Raw genomic sequence first — 18,668 nt, 5'->3', positions numbered from 1 at the left:
ACAGAAAGATCTCACCAGTTTTTGTCTTTTTTGTTTAAGTCATCCCTATTATGTCGATCTAGTACTTATCTAATTCGTCAGCTAGCTCCATTTCTTTGCCATTCAGGCTTCTTATGTTGATAGTACCGATCTTTAACTCTGGTGATGTTGAGTTGGGGTGTGTTTTCAGATTTGTTCCAGTAGTTGACTTTTCGCTGTTCACCCTGTTCCCTTGCAAAAACAACGGGGGCCTTGTTTAACTGGGCGACGCCCCAGCCGGCATGAAATTTTGTCATGTTGTACCATCATTTTGTATTTTGATTTAAGCCAATAAGAATACAATTTGGTTGGCTAAATCCCAAATTGCCAGCCCATCCTCGTTTGTTCAGTATCCAGGTAGATACCCAACATGGTGCACCACGAGAAGGTGAGAATTAGACATTAGGTCAGAAGCCCTGGTTGGTTCTCCATTCCTTTGATGGCTATGTGGATGTCTCCTGTCAGTTATACAGCTTTGACCTTTAAGCACCCTTTCAACAGAACAAGCAAAGCTAATATGATAGATTGCAAGGTGAATAAACTTATTTAAAAGAATAAGAGAAATTAGCCAAAACATTAAATTAGCAGTAGACAAGATAGTGTTTAAACCCAAAACGTCTATATCTTAGAATTGAGTTGAAAATAAAAAAAATTATCAAAGTATAGAGCAGAGTAGAGGTATAAAAGTTCTGAAAATACTAGAGGAATTAACAGATGGCATTAGTAGTAAAATTAATTAAGAAAAGTGGATGTTTGAGCATGTCTTTAGGTGGAAGATGAATTTCAATGCCCAATGTAAGACCACCAACCTGCTTATTGCAGGTATGAAGTAGCTTGAAAAACTTCCATGTTTGGTCTCTGAAACAGGGTTTCTGAGTTATGTGAAAAAATAAAGAATAAATAAAAACTTAGCTAACTGATCAATACTGACGTACTATAGATTTACAACCCTTCATAGATAGGAATCACATAATCATAAAATAATTTCATTTGAATTTCATTTGAAATACTGACGTACTATAGATTTACAACCCTTCATAGATAGGAATCACATAATCATAAAATAATTTCATTTGAATTTCATTAAATTCAAATCACTTTGTTGATAAAAACGATCTAATTAAAACTAGAACTGAATTACACAGTCACATTCTAGCGTACAATGGTACCTTGGATTGCGAGTGTTTTGCAAGACGAGCAAAAATTTTTAATAAATTTTAACTTGATATGAGTATTACCTATATGCTTTGTCTGCCGAGCGTCACATGATCACAAGCCGCTCAGGATTGTGGGTAATCGTCTCGCATGCTCAGTCTCAGTCGGCATACCTCATTCGTATAGTCAACATTCATGCTAGTGTTATGATCACGTGTGTGTACGTAAAGCATTTTTTTATTTTGTGCACAAATGTAGTGACTGTTCTTTATTAACTGTACTACGACAATGGCCCCAATGAAGAAAAGGGTTGAAAAGGAAGGCGGTAAGAAGAAGAATATGATTACAGTGGAAGTTAAGAAGGAAATTATCGGGAAGCACGAACAAGGTATGCAAGTGGCTGCCATCGCAAGATTTTATAAGAAGTCTACGTCAACGATTTGCACAGTATTAAAGAAGAACTAAGGGGGCTAGATGTAGCAAAAGGAGTCACAAGAGTATCAAAGCAACGGCCACGTATTCTGGAAGATGTAGAAAAGTTACTTTTGGTGTGGATAAACGAGAAGCAACTAGCAGGTGATACTGTGACCGAGAACTTGATCTGGGTCACAGTATCATCTGCCTTGTATGCCGACCTCATAGATAAACGGCCAGGCACATCTGCAGAAAACGAAGAAGGCTTCAAGGCAAGCAGGGGATGGTTCGATAACTTTAAGAGGAGAAGTGGCATCCATAGTGTTGTGAGGCACGGAGAGGCTGCGAGTTCGGACGCAAAGGCAGCTGAGGTGTTCGTTGCCGAGTTCCAGAAGCTCGTGGTTTCTGAGTGTTACCTGCCGCAGCCAGTTTTTAATTGCGATGAGATGGGGCTATTTTGGAAAAAGATGCCAAAGAGGACCTACTTACAGCAGAAGAGAATGCAATGCTCGGTCACAAGCCCATGAAAGACCATTTCACCCTCTTGCTGTGTGCTAATGCAAGTGGGGATTTCAAAGTCAAGCCCCTGCTCGTGTATCATTCTGAGAATCCACAAGCCTTCAAGAAATGCAAGGTGCAGAAGAGCCAGTTAAACGTTATGTGGAGGTCCAATAGCAAGGCTTGGGTCACTCGTATCTTGTTCGTTCAGTGGATTAACAAGGTCTTCGGTCCTGCAGTGAAGAAATACCGTTTAGAAAAAAAATTGCCACTCAAATGTCTTGTTTGCTGGTTATGGATAATGCTCCTGCTCATCATCCAGGCCTTGAGGACGACTTACTGGAAGAATTCGAGTTCATTAAGGTCAATTTCCTTCCTCCCAACACTACTCCATTACTCCAGCCCATGGATCAGCAATTCATTTCGAACTTTAAAAAGCTTCACACCAAGGCACTATTTCAGCGATGCTTCAAGGTGACCGGAGGAACTAACCTTGCTCTCCGAGACTTTTGGAAAAATCATTTCCACATCGTAAACTGCGTCAAGATCATCAATAAAGCCTGGGATGGGGTCATCAAGAGAACCCTTAATTCTGCTTGGAGAAAACTGTGGCCTGATTGCGTTGAGGGGTTTGCTCATGAACAGGAGCTGCCAGTTGTCGATGAAATTGTGTCCTTGGGGAAGACCATGGGACTGGAGGTAAATGAGGATGACATTCAAGAGCTGGTGGAGGAACATGACCAGGAGTTTAACACCGACGAACTGATGAATCTGCATTGCGAGCAACAGCAAGAGGTTATGGAGGAGATCTCATCTGAGGAGGAGGAGAAAAAGACGGAGACATCCCTCTCTTCAAATGAGATTAGGGAGGTGTGTAAAATGTGGAAAAAATTTTGCAGAAAAGTACCACCCGAGTAAGGCTGTGGCAGTGCGAGCGATGAATCTGTTTAATGAGAATGCAATGTCATATTTCCGTGAAATCCTCAAAAGGAGGCAAAAGCAAGTGTCATTGGATAGGTTCCTTGTTAAAGTTGCACAAAAAGAAAATGAGTCAACAGATAGCAGTGATTCCGTTAGTGACAATGAAAGTCGTCCTACCCAATACAATTACTTTAATATGTAACTGTAATGTAATTAATAAATTCGATTACTTTATGTATATTATGTTTAAATAATAAAAATATAAAAAGGTATACATATATAAGGTATAAAAAGTATATGTATTTTGTATTAATCATTTTTATATGAATATTTTTGAGTTTTGGAACGACGAATCATCTGAGTTTACATTATTTCTTATGGGGAAATTTGCTTTGATATATGAGTGCTTTGGATTACAAGCATGTTTCCAGAACGAATTATGCTCTCAAACCAAGGTACCATTGTATATCCTAAATACCAATGTTTATTAAATTTCAACTAACTAGAGTTGAGCTGTTGCTATATATAGTTTTAAATTAAATAATATATTATTAAGTAATCTATTATGCCTTTCATTCCTTTAGGATAAATCCACATTGCGATTATTAGTCAGAATATTATGTTAATTTGTTTTTATATTATTTTATGCCAGCTGTGGTGTCACTTAGTTCAACAAGGCTCCTGTTGTTTTTGTCAGGGAACCAGGGTGAACAGTGAAAACTCAACTACCGGAACAAACCACAACTCAACATCAACAGAGATCAAGCTTGTCACCAGCAACATAAGAAGCATTAATGGGAAAGAAATGGAGCTAGCAGAAGAATTGGATAAGTACCAGATCAAAATAATAGGTGTTACTGAAACAAAGAAGCCAAAAGCAGGTGAGATCTTTCTAAGACACAAATACAAGATCTTATATTCAGGCAATAACAATCAAGGAAAAGAAGAAGTAGCTATAATATTAAACACTAAATATGAGGGTAATCTTCTTGAATGGCAGGCGATATCAAGTAGAGTGATGTGGGCTAATATCAAAATGGGGAGCTGAACAATGAGACTTATTTGTGCTTATGGTGCCACAGAAGGTTCTACTAAGGAATTGGAGGATTTTTTTGAAGTATTACAGAAAGCAGCTGACACAACAGAAAAGGAAAAGTTGGTTGAAGATCTTAATGGAAGAAATGATTACCAGACATAAGAAAAATTTGGAGAAAAGAGAAAAGCTAAGAATAATTATAAGTACCTCCTAGATTTCTGCTAAGGATATGGACTTACTAACACCATATTACAACATCAAAATATGCACAAATTCACACAGGTGACAATAAGAAAAGTCTCATTGACTATGTTATTGTCGACAGTGATGTTTTCCCACTGGTTCAGGACACAAGAATATACAGAGGATTTAAAACAGAAAGTGATCACCATTTAGTGTTGAGTAGAATAAAAGTGAACTTCATACTGAAAAGAAGGATGTGCAAGAAAGTTTTGAAATGAATCCAAGTTGAACAGCTGCCAGATATGAACTGTAGATGCAAATAAAAACATTAATCAAGAAAAACTGAAAGAGTTTGGCAATAAGCACTAAACCTTAGAGATACAGTAGCAAATCTAAAGAAAACTGATTGATTCAGCCAGAGAGAAGTTTGGTGAGGTAATCTGCAAGGATAGACAAATCAGAACTCCATGGTGGATTCAAGAAGTTAAAGAGGCAGTCAAGGAAAAAAGAAAACATATCAAAAGTTCCTGGCATGTAAGTCAGCTTGCACTCTTAGGGAATATAGAGAAAAATGTAAGAAAGCAAAGCACTGCATAAAATTAGCTAAACAAAAGTCATGGAAAGACTTCTGCGAGAACATTGGAAATAAATATCAGGAAGGAATACCATACATATTCTTAATGTATGGAGTAATTACTTTGAGAGACTTCAAAATGAAACAAGTAGTGACAGCATAATGGTAGAAAAACACTCAACAGGAATGCCATCTTGAATTTGAATATATATCTGTACTTGAGGTGGAAAAACTATCACAACTCTAAAATGTGAAAAGGCAGCTGTAGTATGTGATATTCAACCAGAAATGCTAAAATATGGAGGTATAAAAATTTTACATTTACTACAATGCATAATTCAGAAGGACTGATCAGAAGGTCGAATTCCAGATGATTGGAGCAGAGCACTCATAGTACCCATCTATAAAAAAAGGGAATAAAACTAAATGTGACAATTATGGAGGAATCTCTCTACTGGGTGTTTCTGGTAAGATTAATGGAAGTATTCTTGAGAAATGGCTAAGAAATATTGTGGAGGACAAGCTTGGGATAAGAACAAGCTTGGTTGAGGCCAAACAAAGGTTGTCAGAATCAGATTTTCAGTTTAAAACAAATAGTTGAGAATCATGAGAATATAACAAGGATCTGTCTTTAAGTTTTGTAGATCTGGAAAAGGGGTGCTTAAGGGTCAAGGCTGAATAACTGAGAGGAGACCTCCACATAGCTCTGCTTCCACTTCTGACCTAATGTCCAATCCTCACCTTCTCGTGATGTACCCTGTTGGGTATCTACTTGGATATTGAACGAACGAGGATGGGCTGGCAATTTGGAATTTTGCCGACCAAATTGTATTCCTATTGGTTAAACCAAAATACAAAATGATGGCACAACATGACAAAATTTCATGCCGGCTGGGGCATACCTGATTAAACAAGGCCCCCGTTGTTTTAGCCAGGGAACCAAGGCGAACAACGAAAAGTCAGCTACTGGAACAAATCTGAAAACACACCCCAACTCAACATCACCAGAGTTCTTCTTCTTCGTCTATGATCTCTTATGCTTTTAAGCATCGAGATTTTGCCAAAGAGATTTCCATGCCGTCCTGTCCAAGGTTTGTTGTTTTGCTTCTTTCCAGTTAATTCCCTTCTTTTCCAATTTTTCTTTAATTTCCTTTTGCCAACCTATGTTTCTTTATCCTATTTTCTGGCTTTCGTATACAGTTTTTGCTATTCTTCCTTCCATTCGATTGAGATGTCCAAACCATCTCATTTGGGCTTGTGTCATGAATTGATTCAGAGGTGCAACTTGAAGGCTGTCTCTTATGGTTTGATTTCTTATTCGGTCTAGCTTGTTTTTTGTGCCACTTTCCTGAGATATTTCATTTCAATTATTTGTAGTTTATTTCTGTTTCCTGTTGTTAAACACCGAGACTCACAACTGTATGTTAATGTTGGTAGAAACACTGAATGGTACACTGCCATTTTGGTATTTTGGGTGACTTCTTTCTTATCTAGGAGTGGGCCTTTCATTGCATAGAATAGCTTTGTTCCCCCTCTTATCCTGTTGTTAATTTCTGTGTCTAGTCTACCATCTTCTTGTATATATGATCCCAAGTATTTAAAGGAGTGGACTTGCTCCAGTTGGTGATTCTCTATTTTTATTATGTGTTTTTGTTGGTTTCTAGATATGATCATTGTTTTAGTTTTGTTTATATTTATGGTCATATTCCTTTTCTTTGTTTCTTCATACCAAATGTTGATATTGTACTGCAGATCTTCAGCTGTATTTGCTAGAATCACTACATCATCTGCAAAAGCCATATGTGAAATCCTGGTTTCTTTCAGTTTCCTGTATCCTAAGTGGAATTTTTTTGTTTTTGTTCGGCATGCCTTTAAAATTTCATCCATTACTACGATGAAGAGAAAAGGGCTGAGGATACAGACTTGCCTCACTCTTACATTTGTTTCAAATTCTTTTGATCTATTATTACTGGTTCTTACATAATTTCTATTACTTTTGTAGAGGCTTTATATGGCTGCTATTAAGTTATCTTGTATCTTGTTTTTCTTTAATGTTTGCCATATTAAGTGTCTGGGAACTCAGTCAAAGGCCTTTTCAAAATCTATAAAACATGAATGTAGTTCTTTTCCATATTCCAATGTTTTCTCTGATATTTGTCTAAGACTGAAGATAAGATCCTGTGTGCTTCTATTTTTTCGAAAGCCATATTGCATTTCATCCAGTGTGTCCTCTATTTGATTCCTAAGCCTCGCTTCTAAAATGCGGGTATATAATTTTCCTGGAACGCTTAAAAGCAAAATTCCTCTATGGTTTTCACATTTGCGGTTGTCTCCATTCTTAAATATAGGGATTATTATAGCTACTTCCCAGTCTTTGGGAATAATTTTCTTTTTCCATACAACATTGAATAGGTGTAAAAGAAATTTTATGGCTTTCGTTCCTAAATTCTTTACCATTTCTGGTGTTATTTGGTCATGGCCAGCTGATTTGCCCAGTTTTATTTAATTTATTGCTGCTATCAGTTCATTTGCATGAATTTCTTCACTCTGATCTTCTATTTTGCTTGTGTGTCTTGCTCTTAGGGTTCTATTTTTTCCGTGTCCTGCATCTTCCAATAATTCTTGAAAGTAACTGTTTCCATCTTTCCATGATGTCTTCGGAATTTGTGAGTAAATCTCCATCCTTATTTTTGATAAACTTTATGGGGCATTCTTTCTCTGACCTCATTCTTCTTAAAACATTGTAGAAGAGTTTTTGGTTTCCTTTAAAATTTTGTTCTAAAGTATGTCCGAAGTCTTCCCAGCATTTTCTTTTCTCTACTTTCACTAAGGTTTTAACTTTATTTCTTTGGTTGTTGTATAGTTCTCTATCAACCTGCAGCTTTGATGTTATATATCTCTTCCATAATTGCTTTTTCTTTTTAATTTCTTCTTTTAGTTCTTCAGTCCTACAGGGTGTTTTATGTTTCTTCTGTTTATTATTTAATGATACACCACAAATTTCTTTGCTTGTTTCTAGAAGAAGTGTTTTGAACCTGTACCATAGGTTTTCTACATCTTGGTCTTCATATATCTCTTTTCTACTTCTTTCATCTTATCTTGTATTTTACTTTTATACTCAATGGCTGTTTCTTCTTTCTTTAGTTTGTAGTTCTTTATCTTAACATTAGTTTCCTTGCTACTTTTTCTACATTTTTCAACTTTTATTTTATGGATTGTTTCCAATACTAATAAGAAGTGGTCACTGCCTATTTCAGGACCTCTGTAGACACTTGCATTTTTTGTATACTTCCAGTATGATCTGCTTATGATGGTGTAGTCGATTATAGATTTTTCGTTTCTATTGGGCTCTTCCCTGGTAAACTTATGGATTTCTTTATGCTTGAACATAGTATTTGCTATTACTAAATTATTTGTAAGACAAAGATTTATTATTCTTTCTCCATTATTATTCCGGTTATTTCTCCTTATGATCCCAACACTTGTTTCGTTTCTTCATCTACTTGATTCCGTACCCGGCCATTAAGGTCTCCTAGTAGTATGATATGCCCTTGAACTTCTTCAATTGTTTTTTGTAAGAGTTCAAAGAATTCATCTTTAATTTCTTTATTGGCATTATCGTTTGGGCCATATGCAACAATTACAGTGAATACTTGGTTGTCTGATTTAAAATCTATAGTAATTGCCAACAACCTTTCGTTTATTAGTTGCCATTTAGTAATATATTCTTTGAGATCTGGTTTAATTATGCAAGCTACCCCTTGTTTTCCCCATTCCCTTGGGTTTACCCCTGAATAGAAAAGTATATACCCATCTTTCATTTTTTGGCAACCTTGACTTTTCTTTTTTGATTCTGTGACTGCAAGCAAATCCAATTTTGATTTTTTAAATTCATCTATTAATTCGTTTTCTTTTCCATGTAGACTTTTAACATTCCATGTTCCGTATCTCATGTACCTTTTTCCACGCTTTGTCGTTAACCATTTAGGCAGTTCGGCTATCTCTTTGTTATTTCTTTTAATCAGTGAAATTTTAAGGCGTGCAGGGGATTAGCTTTCAGCACCCGAGTCTGGTGGTGGGGCTGCCACCTTCGAGGCCCCCAGACAGGCCTATGAGGGAAGTGCTATCCTGTTGGTCCGCAGGAGGTATTTTATTTCCCTCCTACCCTTCATAGTAAACTATGACGAGCCTTCCCCGATCCGCCACCAGGGGACGCGCCCGATGGGAATTACAGGTGTCCCCACACGGGCATCACCAAAGTTAAAGATCGATAATATCAACATAAGAAGTCTGAATGGCAAAGAAATGGAGCTAGCTGAGGAATTAGATATACCTCAGCTAGCTCCATAATAGGGATGACTGAAACAAAAAAAGACCAAAACTGGTGAGATATTCCTGAGCAATAAATACAAAATGTTATATTCAGCAAGGACAATCAAGGAAAAGAAGGAGTAGCCATAGTATACAACACAAAATATGAGTCTAATCTTCTTGAATGGCAGTCAGTCTCAAGTAGAGTAATGTGGGCAAATATGAGAATGGCACTTTCCTCATAGGCCCTCAGACCGGCCTATGAGGGAAGTGCTATCCTGTTGGTCCGCGGGAGGTATTTTATTTCCCTCCTACCCTTCATAGTAAACTATGACGAGCCTTCCCCGATCCGCCGCCAGAGGACGTGCCCGATGGGGATTACAGGTGTCCCCCACATGGGCATCACCAGAGTTAAAGATCGGTAATATCAACATAAGAAGCCTGAATGGCAAAGAAATGGAGCTAGCTAAGGATTTAGATAAGTACCAGATCGACATAATAGGGGTGACTGAAACAAAAAAGACCAAAACTGGTGAGATATTTCTGAGCAATAAATACAAAATGTTATATTCAGGCAATGACAATCGAGGAAAAGAAGGAGTAGCCATAGTATTCAACACAAAATATGAGGCTAATCTTCTTGAATGGCAGTCAGTCTCAAGTAGAGTAATGTGGGCAAATATGAGAATGGGGAACTGGACAATGAGACTTATTTGTGCCTATAGTCCCACAGAAGGTTCTACTAAGGTAGAAGTGGAGGAATTTTTTGAGGCTTTAGAGAAAGCAACTGACACAATGAAAAATGAAAAGTTGGTCCTTGTTGGGGATCTAAATAACAGAGTAGGAAATGATTGTAAGACATACAAAAATATTTTGGGAAAATTTGGAGAAAAGAGCAAAGCTAATAATAACGACAAATATCTGTTGGATTTCTGCTCAGGACATGTACTGGTTATTACTAACACCATGTTCCAACATAAAAATGTGCACAAATTCACATGGAGAGAAGAGGCAAGGAATAAAAAAAGTCTCATTGACTATGTTATTGTTGATAGTGATGTTTTCTCCCTGGTGTAGGACACCAGAGTGTACAGAGGATTTGAAATTGGAAGTGATCACTATTTAGTCTTGAGCAGGATAAAATTGAATTTCATATTGAAAAGAATAACATGAAAGAAAGTTTTAACACGAATAAAAGTTGAGCAGCTCTCAGATGTGAACTGTAGACTAAAATACATAAAGATTATTCAAGAAAAAATGAAAGAGTTTGAGAACAGGAATCAAACCTTGGAGATTCAGTGGCAAGCCTTGAAAAGAAAGCCCTGATTGATTCAGCTAGAGAGGCATGTGGTGAAGTTGTCTGCAAGGATAGAAAAATTAGAACTCCATGGTGGACACAGGAAGTTAAAGAGGCAGTGAAGGAAAAGAAGAAAGCATATCAAAAGTTCCTGGCAAATACGTCAGCTTGTGCTCTTAGAGAATACAGAGACAAATGCAAGAATGCTAAACACTGTGTAAAAGTAGCTAAACAAAAGTCATGGGAGGACTTTGGCAAGAATATAGAAAATAAATATCAAGAAGGTAGCAAAATATTCTGGAGGATGCTGAAGAAGCTTAGGAATGGAGGAAAGAGTAAAAGGAGTTAGAGATGATAAAGGTGACATGAAGGAAACAGGAGAAAAAGATATCCTTGAAGTATGGAGTAATTACTTTGAAAAACTGCTAAATGAAACAAGCAGTGATGACAGCACAGTGGTAAAAAACAGTGACCAGGCACAGTCAGGAATACATATCCATACTTGAAGTAGAAAAAGTCATCAAAAGGCTTGACATGTGGAAAGGTGGCAGGAGTAGAGGATATTTGACCAGAAATGCTGAAGTATTGTGGTATAAAAGTTTTACAGTGTCTGCACTGCATAGTTTCCAGAAAGCCTAGACAGAGGGACGAATTCCTGATGATTGGAGTAGAGCTCTCATAGTACCCATATATCATCATCATCATCATCAAATTCTTGCTATGTACCCTCAAGCGGTGTACAGGATATGACAGTACTACATGAAAAAATTACATCATTACTAACTTCCTATCTACAATTTTCCTCCAAATCAGTCTGTTACTTGTCAAGACTCCAACATTATCAGATCTTATATTTCTATCGTCTAAGGCACATTGTACCGTATCACTCCACCTATATCTTGGTCTTCCTCTTGGTCGTTTTCCTGCCAACCTGGCAGAGAACACTTGATTTGCTAATCTTTCCTGTCCCATTCTATTTAAGTGACCATACCACCTGAGATTAGCTCTGCTAATGCATTCCTGGATGATGACAATGTCAAGTTCTTTCCTAATATCCTCATTTTTAATATGATATTGCCATTGATGCCATCTGTTCACGCCTCTAATCTTTCTCAGCACTCTCATATCTACGGTCACTAGTCTTTGGTCGAGTGTTTTACTTCTGACCCAGCTCTCAGATTCATAAGTTAAAACTGGTTTGAACACTGTCTTGTATACAGCTAATTTAGTGTTCTGACTAATTTCTCTCTTATTCCATATGAATTTATTCAATTGACTTCCTACCATACCAGATTTGCTGATTCTGTTGTCTATTTCTATATTTAATTTACCATCTTCAGTAAAAATTGTGCCTAAGTAGCTGAAATGTTTTACTTGTTCCACAGGTTCTCCATTCACAACACAGTTGACATTTTCAATGATTCTGCCTATTTTCATTGTCTTTGTCTTTTTATTGCTGACCTTCATACCATATCTATTACAACAGCTATTCAAATTTAGACAGAGAATCTTGCACACTTGTAGCGGATTTATTTAGAAGTATAACATCATCCGCATAAAGCAAAGAGCTGACATTAACATCTCCAATTTTGATATCAGGTTTAATACCACTTTCCTTCATAATGTGATCCATATAGATAATGAATAACAGAGGGGATAATGTACATCCTTGTCTCACACCAGATTTAACATTAAACCATCTTCCTGTACTTCCTTCAATTCCAACTGCTGACTTACAACTCAAATAAAGACTAAGTATTGCTTGATATAATGCCCCATTGACACCATATAACTGCAGCGTATTGAATAGCTTCTCTCTTGGCACCTTGTCATATGCCTTTTCCAAATCGACAAAACTTAAATACAGATCTTTGTTATATTCCCATGCTTTCTCGACTATTTGTCGTAAAGTGAAGATCTGATTCTGACAGCCTCTATTTGGCCTGAATCCAGCTTGTTCTTCACCAAGCTTTTCTTCCACAATTCTTCTCAACCGTTTCTCAAGTATACTGGCACAGATCTTGCCAGGAACACTCAGTAGGAAAATACCTCTGTAATTCTCACATTCAGTTTTATTTCCCTTTTTATATATGGGTACTATGAGAGCTCTACTCCAATCATTGGGAATTCGTCCCTCTGTCCAGGCTTTCTGAACTATGCAGTGCAGCCACTGTAAGACTTTTATACCACCATACTTCAGCATTTCTGGTCGAATATCATCTGCTCCTGCTGCTTTTCCACATTTCAAGCCTTTGATGGCTTTTTCTACTTCAAGTATGGATATGTATTCCTGACTGCATGTCTGGTCAATTTTTTTTTTATCACTGTGCTGTCATCACTGCTTGTTTCATTTAGCAGTTTTTCAAAGTAATTACTCCATACTTCAAGGATATCTTTTTCTCCTGTTTTCATGTCACCTTTATCATCTCTAACTCCTTTTACAGCACTCTTTCCTCCATTCCTAAGCTTCTTCAACAACCTCCAGAATATTTTGCCACCTTCTTGATATTTATTTTCTATATTCTTGCCAAAGTCCTCCCATGACTTTTGTTTAGCTAGTTTTACACAGTGTTTAGCTTTCTTACATTTGTCTCTGTATTCTGTAAGAGTAAAAGCTGACTTATTTGCCAGGAACTTTTGATATGCTTTCTTCCTTTCCTACACTGCCTCTTTAACTTCCTGTGTCCACCATGGAGTTCTAATTTTTTCTATCCTTGCAGACAACTTCACCACATGCCTCTCTAGCTGAATCAATCAGGGCTTTCTTTTCAAGGCTTGCCACTGAATCTCCAAGGTTTGATTCCTGTTCTCAAACTCTTTCATTTTTTCTTGAATAATCTTTATGTATTTTAGTCTACAGTTCACATCTGAGAGCTGCTCAACTTTTATTCGTGTTAAAACTTTCTTTCATGTTATTCTTTTCAATATATGAAATTCAATTTTATCCTGCTCAAGACTAAATAGTGATCACTTCCAATTTCAAATCCTCTGTACACTCTGGTGTCCTACACCAGGGAGAAAACATCACTATCAACAATAACATAGTCAATGAGACTTTTCTTATTCCTAGCCTCTTCTCTCCATGTGAATTTGTGCACATTTTTATGTGGGAACATGGTGTTAGTAATAACCAGTCCATGTCCTGAGCAGAAATCCAATAGATATTTGCCATTATTATTAGCTCTTCTCTTTTCTCCAAATTTTCCCAAAATATATTTGTATGTCTCGCAATCATTTCCTACTCTGCTATTTAGATCCCCAACAAGGACCAACTTTTACTTTTTCATTGTGTCAGTTGCTTTTTCTAAAGCCTCAAAAAATTCCTCCACTTCTACCTTAGTAGAACCTTCTGTGGGACCATAGGCACAAATAAGTTTCATTGTCCAGTTCCCCATTCTCATATTTGCCCACATTACTCTACTTGAGACTGACTGCCATTCAAGAAGATTAGCCTCGTATTTTGTGTTGAATACTATGGCTACTCCTTCTTTTCCTCGATTGTCATTGCCTGAATATAACATTTTGTATTTACTGCTTAGAAAGATCTCACCAGTTTTGGTCTTTTTTGTTTCAGTCACCCTTATTATGCAGATCTGGTACTTATCTAATTCCTCAGCTAGCTCCATTTCTTTGCCATTCAGGCTTCTTACGTTGATAGTACCGATCTTTAACTCTGGTGATGTTGAGTTGGGGTTTGTTTTCAGATTTGTTCTAGTAGCTGACTTTTCGCTGTTCGCCCTGGTTCCCTGGCGAAAACAACAGGGGCCTTGTTTAACCTGGCGACGCCCCAGACGGCATGAAATTTTGTCATGTTGTACCATCATTTTTTTTTATTTTGGTTTAACCAATAAGAATTTTGGTTTAACCAATAGGTCGGCTAAATCCCAAATTGCCAGCCCTTCCTCGTTCGTTCAGTATCACAGTAGATACCCAACAGGGTGCACCACGAGAAGGTGAGGATTGGACATTAGGTCAGAAGCCCTGGTCGGTTCTCCGCATTCCTTTAAAGGCTATGTGGAGGTCTCCTCTCAGTTATACAGCTTTGACCCTTAAGCACCCCTGAATAAATTTATATGGAATAAAAGTGAGATTAGTCAAAACACTAAAATAGCTGTATACAACACAGTGTTCAAACCAATTTTAACTTATGGATCTGAGAGCTGGGTTAGAAATAAAAAACTTGACCAGAGACTAGAGACTGCAGATATGAGAGTCCCTGAGAAAGATTAGAGGCATGAACAGATGGCATCAATGGCAATATCATGTAAATTTTTCATGTAGTACTATCGTATCCTGTACACACCCCTTGAGGGTACATGTCAGGAATTTGATGAATGAAGTGCCAAGCCAAAAAAAAAGAACAAATATAGAACCTCTTTATTATTATTATCATCATCATCAACTGACCTCTATGGAGTCAAGAGACTCATTGTGGGATGTCCTACTTTCCCACGCACAGCTCATCGTATCTCAACTTAAATGCATTCAGTGTTCTTGAACTCACCACATGCTCAGGCAATGCATTCCAATCACCTGCCACTTTCCATGAAAAAAATCTACTCCTCACCCCCTTGCTCACATCCACCTTATGCAGCTTCCACGGATGGCCTTTAATTCTCCCCTATCTCCAGATATTCTATGAAAAATTCATCAATGTTAATTTGGCAATTACATTGATGAATTTTTCATAGAATATCTGGAGATAGGGGAGAATTATAAATCTCGATCATGTCTCCCCTCTTCCTTCTATCCACTAGGCTCTGTAATCTAATTCTCTCAATCTGTACTCAAATTGCACATTCCAGAGACCAGAAACCAACTTAGTTAATCATCTCTGGACCCTTTCCAATATCTCATCATCCTTTTGAAAACCTGGCGACTAAATCTGTGTACAGTAATCCATATGCAGCCTGATCAAAGTCTTGTATAACAGAATCAAAAGATCCTTACTTCTACATGTCAGTATTTTCCATGTCATTCCCATAATCCGCTGTGTCGTTCTCACAATTTTAGCAAAATGTCCATGAAATTTCCAGTCTCTATCCACCACCTCCTCCAAAATACCCCCACCAATCCTATACTCTGCATCCCAAATTTTAAAACCTTTCACTTTGTAACATTAAACAGACATTCCCACACACACTCACCTATTCAGACAATCTAGTTAGGTCCTCTTGCAAAGCTATAACATTTGATCTACTTCTCATAGCTCTCCCAAACTTTGCATCATCTGAAAACAACTATATATTACATTCAAGCCCTTTCCACTGTCATTTACATACCAATTAAATAACAGTGGCCTCAAAACAGAACCGCTGGGGCACACCACTAGTGAATTTTCTCTTCTGGGATATCACTTACCCCACACACAACCTGTTGATACCTATCAGAAAGCCAATCTCTAATCCAATGCACTAATCTATCCAACCCCATCTATTCCAATTTAACTGCTAGTTTGTCATGTGGTAATATATCAAAAGTCTTTGCAAAATCTCAATATATTACTGTATATGCATCCCTCTTGTTCAATGCATTCAATCACCTTGTTATCAATGAGGGTATTTGATGGCTATTCGTTCTAATGAAAGATTGTGATGAATATAGAGAAATAAATAAATAAATTTTGACAAAATCTTCACCTAAGATCATAACCATTATTTATCCTTTCAATATTTCATTATTAACGATACCGAAAAAGGATAAAACAGACTTACTGTCAACTGCAAAATCAAGACCTCGAATCCAATCCTCATGTCCAGTAAGAATGGCTACTTTTTGAAACTGCTCCTCCTCTTCACCAAGCACAAAGAGATGAATTTTTGAATCATCTCCACCAATTGCAAGAAGGGGAGCTAAGTTAAAATATTAATAATAAAAAAAATTATAATACTGATAAGGAAGTTTTTTCTTTATTTGCACGCAGTCGACAAGTATTGCTGCTTTAAAATCATGACATGCATATGTAAACATATATCTCATAAAAACATCTCATATATAAAAAGAAAACAGCAATCTGGCTGTAATTTAAAAGTGGCTAGTTTACTAACATTATTTTTAATAATTAGTGACAGTGTTTTTGCTGCTGTTAAGGTAATGCTTGAACTTCAGATGGGAATTTATATTCTTAATCATCAAAATAATAATCAAGTTTGATCAAAATTGGTTGAATGGCAGACTTACTGTGGTGTTCAGAGGAACCATCCCCCCTAATAAAATGGAAAGGAGAATCACACATGATTCTCCTTTCCATTTTAGTCCAATGGGTTGAATTTTTCAGAGAATCATATGCAAAGTCAGAAACAGCTTATTGTTTATCTGAGTGGGCTGATATTCTTAGGAGCATATATCAGTTAAGAAATACTACATTCTTTTATACTCTAAATTTGATTCAACCCATTGGTGTCTGCAGAGCAGGAAGGGAAAAAAAAAACATTTTGAGAGTTTTTTTATACATACATATATATATATATATATATATATATATATATTTGAAGTCTAGTTTTTACATTAATTAGATTTTACCTCATAGCAGTGCTTCAACAACGCAACACTAGAAAAGTAAAATTATTAAGCCGTTTCATTGGATTTCTGTCTGCGCGGTTAGCCTAGACAGAAATCCAATTTACAAATCACATTTGTAAATAAAGAAACAACATCTAAACTGATCATGATATCAGAAATGTCCAAATATGATACTTATATAAAAAATACTTTGGATTTCAAAAATAAAATTTCAGATCTTCATTTGGATGTTTCTGATATCATGATCAGTTTAGATGTTGTTTCTTTATTTACAAATGTGCCTCTTTTGGAAAGCATTGAATTACTACAACAGGAATTTCCTTTAGACATACATAATGTATTTGATTTAGTAATAAATTCTGGTTATTTTTCCTTTAAAAATAAGTTGTATCAACAAATTGAAGGAACAGCAATGGGTAATCCTCTTTCTCCTGCTATCTTCAATTTCTTTATGGAACATTTTGAACATCGTATCTTTGACAACATTTCTCCCAGACCTACTCATTGGTTCAGATATGTCGATGACATTTTTGCTGTATGGAATGGCTCTTCAGATGAACTTCAACAATTTCTCAGCAAGTTAAATGCATTTCATCCTAGGATCAAGTTTATCCTAGAAGTAGAATCAAATAAGCAGTTAGCCTTTTTAGATCTTCTAATTCTTCACCAACCAGATGGTAACCTACATTTCTCAGTTTATAGAAAGAAGACTCATATAGGCCACTATATCCATGTGGAATCTCATCACCATCCCAGTCAAAAGGCAGGAACTATTAAAACACTGGTTCATCGGGCCCACTCCTTTTGTTTTTCAGATGATCTTTTACAGAAAGAACTACAATATATAACTTCTTCCCTTCTATCTAATGGTTATAAGAATTGCTTCATTAAAAGAACTTGGAGTAGTTTTAATATGTCTTCCTCTTCAAACACAGAAGAAATAACGCTCATTACTATCCCTTATGTACAAGGCATCAGTGAATGTATAGCAAAAGTTTTAAAACCACTGAATATTTTTGTTGCCTTTTGACGATTTAGAAAAATCTCCGCCTTTCTCACTTCTCCTAAGGACAAGCTTCCACATCTTAATCATCCAGGTATCTACCAGATTCTGTGCTCTTGTGGATTATCTTATTTTGGACAAACAGGAAGATCTGCCTCTATTCAGCTAGAAGAACACCAATTTTATATTGAATACTTTAAACCTGAAAAGTCTGGACTTGCAGAACATGCCATCTTCACTAGACACAGAGTTTATCGGAAAGACAAGAGTTCTTCACAAAAGTCAGTTTCTCATGGAACGTCTTTATAAAGAAACATGTGAAACTACTTCATTCTCCTAACTTAAAGATCCGACGGCTTATGTCTATCCCCTTTATGGGAGATAGTACTTTACAAATCAGCTAATCTTTCCTAACTTTTTATTGTATTAATTTTTTTTTTTTTAAAGGAAATTTATTGACCTTTTTAGTTATCTTACACCAGCTACTTAGATGGCGCTTTTTGGAATTGTCAGTTATTTTTAATTTGAGCTTAATGTACTGAAGATGCCTGTGACACACGAGTGAAAATTATACTACTATTAAATAATCTTTGTATGTGAGTTTTTTCCGTTATTAATTTTGTATTGATATGTCTACTCATGGTATACCTCTTTTAAAACTTTTTTTAAGTCACATAGTTGACAAAAAAATATCTCAAAAACTTAGCCATGTTTACTCTGAATTAAAAAATAAAAC

The 18,668-nt window shown here is 36.5% G+C and overlaps 1 protein-coding gene across 1 annotated transcript in view; it reads right to left on the bottom strand.

The window, feature by feature from the left end:
• Positions 1-18,668, bottom strand: part of Elp2 (elongator complex protein 2) — a 218,242-nt gene that overhangs the window by 157,362 nt on the left and 42,212 nt on the right. The window contains exon 6 of the mRNA XM_090412092.1: positions 16,122-16,259. Coding sequence (XP_090268218.1) covers positions 16,122-16,259 — 138 coding nt within the window. The remainder of the gene's footprint in view (positions 1-16,121; positions 16,260-18,668) is intronic.

The sequence above is a fragment of the Typopeltis vanoorti genome, chromosome 22 (genome assembly GCF_054136105.1).
Source record: "Typopeltis vanoorti isolate ZY-2024b chromosome 22, IOZ_Tvanoo_1.0, whole genome shotgun sequence".
NCBI classification, from domain to species: Eukaryota; Metazoa; Arthropoda; class Arachnida; order Uropygi; family Thelyphonidae; genus Typopeltis; species Typopeltis vanoorti.
Note: the sequence above shows the minus strand (reverse complement) of the source record. Positions and strands in the feature narration are given on the sequence as shown.